We start from the raw sequence: 5,228 nt of genomic DNA, 5'->3' as shown, positions 1-5,228 counted from the left end.
TTCCATCCCTAGCTGCAACCAACAAACTGCCATTTCAGCTTTTCGAAAGGGCCTCTTCCCAGACACTGATTTGTAAAAGGAACTCACCAAATACCCATGCAGCACAATGGAGGACGTCTTGGCCAAAGCTTGGGCACATATTAAATGGGAAGATGATGATGCTAATTTTAATTTTACCAGACGTCAACTCAATCGAGAAGAGCCGCAACGACCAAACAGGGTCGAGAAACGACCCTTCGATACCTACTTCCTTCCGGACAGGAAAGATACAAGCGTAGGGAACTGCCCAGACTAATTGAACAACCTTCTGCAAGAACGAAGATTAGGGTCCCCGAATACAACCTCTCTATCAGGCCAATAAAACTAATTGCAATATTGAAGGGAATGGGCAGCACAGTGAATTAGCCCGGAAAGATGAGAAGCTCTAGTGACCAGCGAGATAAAAGTAAATGGTGTGAGTTTCACGCCAACCATGGCCACCGCACAGATGATTGTATTGCTTTGAGGGTGGGAGTAGCTAAATTATTGAAGTAGGGATGTCTTACAGACCTTCTAACCAATAAAGGAAAGGAGAACGTCGCAAGACAACAACAACAATAGCACGGTAAGCAAAGCTCCGAACCAGTGGCCGCACCAACACAAGATTGAACCATTAACTTCATCATTGGCGGATCGGAAGTTAGTGGAATAACAAGGGCAGCGACACGAATGCACGCGCGTCGAGCAACTCACTTCTGTCAAAATCTAAGCCAAATAAGACAATCAGACACACCACAGATCATTAGCTTTACGACATCTGAGGCTACGCAGCTACTCAATCCGCACCATGATGCTTTGGTCATATCTTCGAACATCGTCAACTGCTTAGTCAAGTGCATTTTGATAGACAACAGCAGTAGTGCAAACGTACTTTTCCTGGAGACCGTTAAGGCAATGGGAATTCCAGAAGATAACATTACATGCCGGACGATCAACGTTTCATCAGGTACTCCGTTTCCCAATCAAATGGGGAATAAGAGAAATTCTTGGCGACCAAAGGGATTCTAGGGAGTGTTACTAAAATTCACTCCACTCTGACCGATCTCCTTTATAGCAATCCCAGCCCACCATCCCAAATCAACCAGATGTGGAAGAACTAGACGAAATACAGATCCACCCCGACTTCCCAGATCACAAAACTCGAGTCAGAGCAAGGTTAGAACCAGAGCTCAGGAAATGCCTGATCAAGTTCCTCATGGAACACCATAACTGTTTCACTTGGTCCTATACTGACATAACTGGTGTTGACCCGGAGGTAATAACGCACAAATAGAATGTTGATCCCCATTACATTTCGATCAAACAAAAGCGAAGAAGATTCGCGCCCGAATCATTAATGAAGAGGTCCAAAAGCTTTTGGAAGCAGGTTCCATACGAGAAGTCAACTACCCAGATTGGCAAATGTCGTCGTGGTGAAAAAGAAGAACGATAAGTGGAGAGCTTGCATCGATTTTATAGACCTAAATAAGGCATGTCCGAAGGATAGCTTCCCTCTTCCACATATAGACATGATGGTCGATTCGACAGCTGGATATGAGCTTCTAAGCTTTATGGATGCTTTCTTCGGGTACAAATAGATATTGATGCACCCAGCTGACCAAGAGAAAATCACTTTCATGACAGAGCGAGACACGTTCTGTTACAAGGTTATGCCATTCGGACTAAAAAACGCGGGAGCAACATATCAACGACTAGTAAATCGTATGTTCGCTGAGCAACTCAAAAAATCCATGGAAGTCTACATTGACGATATGCTGGTGAAGTCTTTGATTGCAAAGCAACAAATAGACCACCTTAAGCAGTCTTTCGAGGTTCTAAAGAAATACAACATGAAGCTTAATCCGTCCAAGTGTTCATTCAGAGTATCCTCTGGCAAGTTTCTGGGTTACTTAGTAACACAACGGGAAATCGAAGCAAATTCGGACCAAATCCAATCAATCATTAACATTCCATCTCCAACTTGTATCAAGGAAGTTCAAAGGCTTACTGGAAGGCTTGCAACTCTTAACAGGTTCATCTCCCAATCTTCAAAGAAATGTCAAAAGTTCTATAACATATTAAGGAAAAATAAAACTTTCAAATGGACCTCGACATGCGAAGAAGTGCTTCAGAAACTCAAACAACATCTGACATCACCACCACTCCTATCGAAATCGAAAGACGGAAACAACTATACATGTACTTGGCAGTTTCGGAGATGACGGTCAGCGCAGTCTTGGTCTGTGAAGAACATGGAAAGCAACTCCCAATCTACTATGTTAGCAAGGCATTGCTGGATGCAGAAACCCGCTATAGCCAACTGGAGAAATTAGCTTTGTCACTTGTTAGTGCAGCTCGAAAGCTAAGACCGTACTTCCAGAGCCATTCAATAGTAGTCGTGACATCGTTTCTACTAAAACAAATACTCCATAAACCCGAGTTGTCCGGATGACTAACCAAATGGGTCGTCGAATTAACTGAATATGATATTTCCTTTATACCCCGCACTGCCATCAAATCTCAGGTACTCACGGGTTTCATCGCTGATTTTGCACCTAACTCACATGTTTTGGCCCAAAGAGAACTTCTCTGCTTGACAAATGGACAGGAAACAGGCATATGGACGCTCCAGGTAGACGGGTCGAGCAACATCAATGGTACAGGACTTAGCATTGTCTTAACATCACCGGAAGGAGATCAAATAGAACAGGCAATTAGGTGTGAATTCAAGGCAACCAACAATGAGGTAGATTACGAAGCACTTATTGTTGGACTAGTCTTAGCAAAAGAGATCGAAATCACCCGAATAGACATCTACAGTCATTTTCAGCTTATTGTAAACCAAGTACAGGGCACCTTCCTTGCCAAAGACATAAAGATGACATCCTACCTAGAGTTGGCCAAGCGGCTCTGCAAAGAGTTTGATGAGTTCCATATCACTCAAGTCCCACGAACTGAAAACATCCAAGCAGACGCACTAGCCAGCCTCGGAGCAACTATGAATATGAAACAAAGTAAGGTAATCCCGGTAGTTTACTTGCAATGGCCAACAGTTTGAAAATCCGACGAGAATAATAGTATTCATTCATTCGAGAAATAGTCCTGGATGACACCGATCATCAGGTACCTCCAAATTGATGAGTTGCCAGCAGATAAGAATGAAGCTCGACGAACTAAAGCTAAGGCTGCGAGATTTTGCATTATAGACATAAGTTGTATAAAAGATCATTCTCTAGACCCTATCTCCGATGCATCAGCAACGCAGAGGTCGAATATGTCTTGGCTGAACTTCATGAAGGGGAGTGTGATAATCACTCGGGAGCCCGGAGCCTGGCGTATTGTGCACTAACCGCGGGGTACTATTGGCCAACCATGGGGACCGACTCTGTTAATCACATTAAAAAATGTGACAGATGCCAACGATTTGCCAATGTCTCCCACCTTCCACCAGAACGGCTCAACCCCATTCTTTCACCTTGGTCGTTCATGAAATGGGGGATGGACATATTGGAAAACTCTCCGCTGCTCCAGGACAACGAGTTTTCATGCTAGCAGTCACAGACTATTTCACGAAATGGATTGAAGCTGAGGCACTCTCAAAGGTACATGATCGTGAAGTTATCCAATTTATCTGAAAAAATGTAATATGCAGGTTTAGAGTCCCAAAGGAAATAGTTACGGACAATGGGACACAGTTTATAAGCACCGGGTTTCAAAATTTTTGTAAATAGTGGAACATCAAGCTAAACTTCTCCACTCCGCGATATCCCCAAGCCAATGGTTAGGCTGAATTTTCCAATAAGACTGTCATGAACACATTAAAGAAAAGACTATCTGATGCTAAAGGAAAATGAACAGACAAGTTGCCTGGTGTCCTTTGGTCATATCGCACCACTGTTCGAACATCCACTGGTGAAACGCCTTTCTCGTTAGCTTACAACATGGAAGCGATCATACCAGTAGAAATAGGCACTCCAACATTTCGGTATGAATGGACAACTGATGAGCAGAATCAAGTCGAGTTGTGCCATGAGTTAGATTTGGCGGATGAACGAAGAGAAAGAACTTTGATTCATACGGTTGCTTATCAATGAAAAATCGCCCAACATTTCAACAGGCAGGTGAGAGCTAGAACCTTCAAAGAAGGCGAATGGATGCTGCAAAGAGTATTTCAAAACGCCAAGGAAGCTGGTGCCGGAAAGCTTGCAGCAAATTGGGAAGGATCATACCTGATCACAAAGGTCGTTGGGCAAGGAGCTTATAAGCTATGCACCCAAGACTGTAGAGATATCACCAACAGCTGAAACGCCATCCACCTTCGTAAATATTATTTTTAAGCCTTCTAAACTCTTCTTTTTTATTTGGCATTTTAATTTTCATTTGGAATCCATACTGACTTAAGCATTGAAGAGCCGATGGTAGAAATTCCATCCGCAATCCTAACCTTCTTTGCTTTTAGGAGGATCGACGAGAAAATGTCAAGCTGGAGCGCCATCCACCCCCACAAATATTATTCCTAAGTCTTCTAAACTCTTCTTTTTTATTTGGCATTTTTATCTTCATTCAAAATTCGTACTGACTTAAGCATCGAAGAGCCGATGGCAAAAATGCCATCGGTGGACCTAACCCTCTTTACTCCCATGAGATTCACCAAAGGGAGAAATGTATGGGATGTCAAACTTTTCTCATCACCAATGATTTGGGAATTCTTGAATTTTGGAAAGAAAATCCCATGCAGGTGTCAAAAGCTATTTTTGAGTCAAGAGAAATAAGCATATAAATTGCATCAAGTCATTTGGATGAAAAAGACCACACAGTTGCCTTCAAGCCGTCCGAACGAAGAAGAACACACAATTGCTAGATAGTGGTAGCATTACCCTAACCATGAGGCCGATCCAAACAAAGACTCAACTGTCTCCAGAGCAGTTAATAAAATTACCTACTAAATCAGACGGACTGGTCTGATCCAATCCTTTGTAAAAGTACTTTGATGAGTCTACTTTATTTTTATGATGAGAAAACAAGTCCGATTTCTGTGCCAATATTATGGTCACACTTCTATTACAAATAAAATTCTACGTTCAATACTTCACGAGTTTTTTGCAATTAGGCGCATAACTCCAATAAGTCTACAAATTATATAGTTTGGAAAGACAAGAGTTCAAACATGACTCGCACAAATACTAATACATAAGCTTGAAAGAAAATAT

The 5,228-nt window shown here is 42.3% G+C and overlaps 1 protein-coding gene across 1 annotated transcript; it reads left to right on the top strand.

Moving 5' to 3' along the window:
* Positions 1 to 708: 708 nt before the first annotated feature.
* LOC111408413 lies at positions 709 to 4,322 on the top strand. Its single transcript, XM_023038176.1, has 10 exons — positions 709 to 985; positions 1,094 to 1,227; positions 1,617 to 2,050; positions 2,140 to 2,410; positions 2,543 to 3,037; positions 3,119 to 3,358; positions 3,432 to 3,620; positions 3,750 to 3,798; positions 3,877 to 4,097; positions 4,140 to 4,322. Exons 1-10 carry the CDS (start codon positions 709 to 711, stop codon positions 4,320 to 4,322), a joined length of 2,493 nt encoding a protein of 830 aa, XP_022893944.1.
* Positions 4,323 to 5,228: the final 906 nt, after the last annotated feature.

The sequence above is a fragment of the Olea europaea genome, chromosome 13 (genome assembly GCF_002742605.1).
Source record: "Olea europaea var. sylvestris chromosome 13, O_europaea_v1, whole genome shotgun sequence".
NCBI classification, from domain to species: Eukaryota; Viridiplantae; Streptophyta; class Magnoliopsida; order Lamiales; family Oleaceae; genus Olea; species Olea europaea.
The sequence above is the reverse complement of the archived record's forward strand: the minus strand, read 5'-3'. Positions and strand labels throughout refer to the sequence as shown.

Bases quoted from the DNA above. Each gene is read 5' to 3' on its own strand.
- LOC111408413 (XM_023038176.1), top strand. From the start codon at position 709: ATGCACGCGCGTCGAGCAACTCACTTCTGTCAAAATCTAAGCCAAATA. The intron at 3,038-3,118 runs GTAATCCCGGTA...TTCGAGAAATAG, and splicing joins TGAATATGAAACAAAGTAAG to TCCTGGATGACACCGATCAT. The intron at 3,359-3,431 runs GTGCACTAACCG...AAAATGTGACAG, and splicing joins AGCCCGGAGCCTGGCGTATT to ATGCCAACGATTTGCCAATG.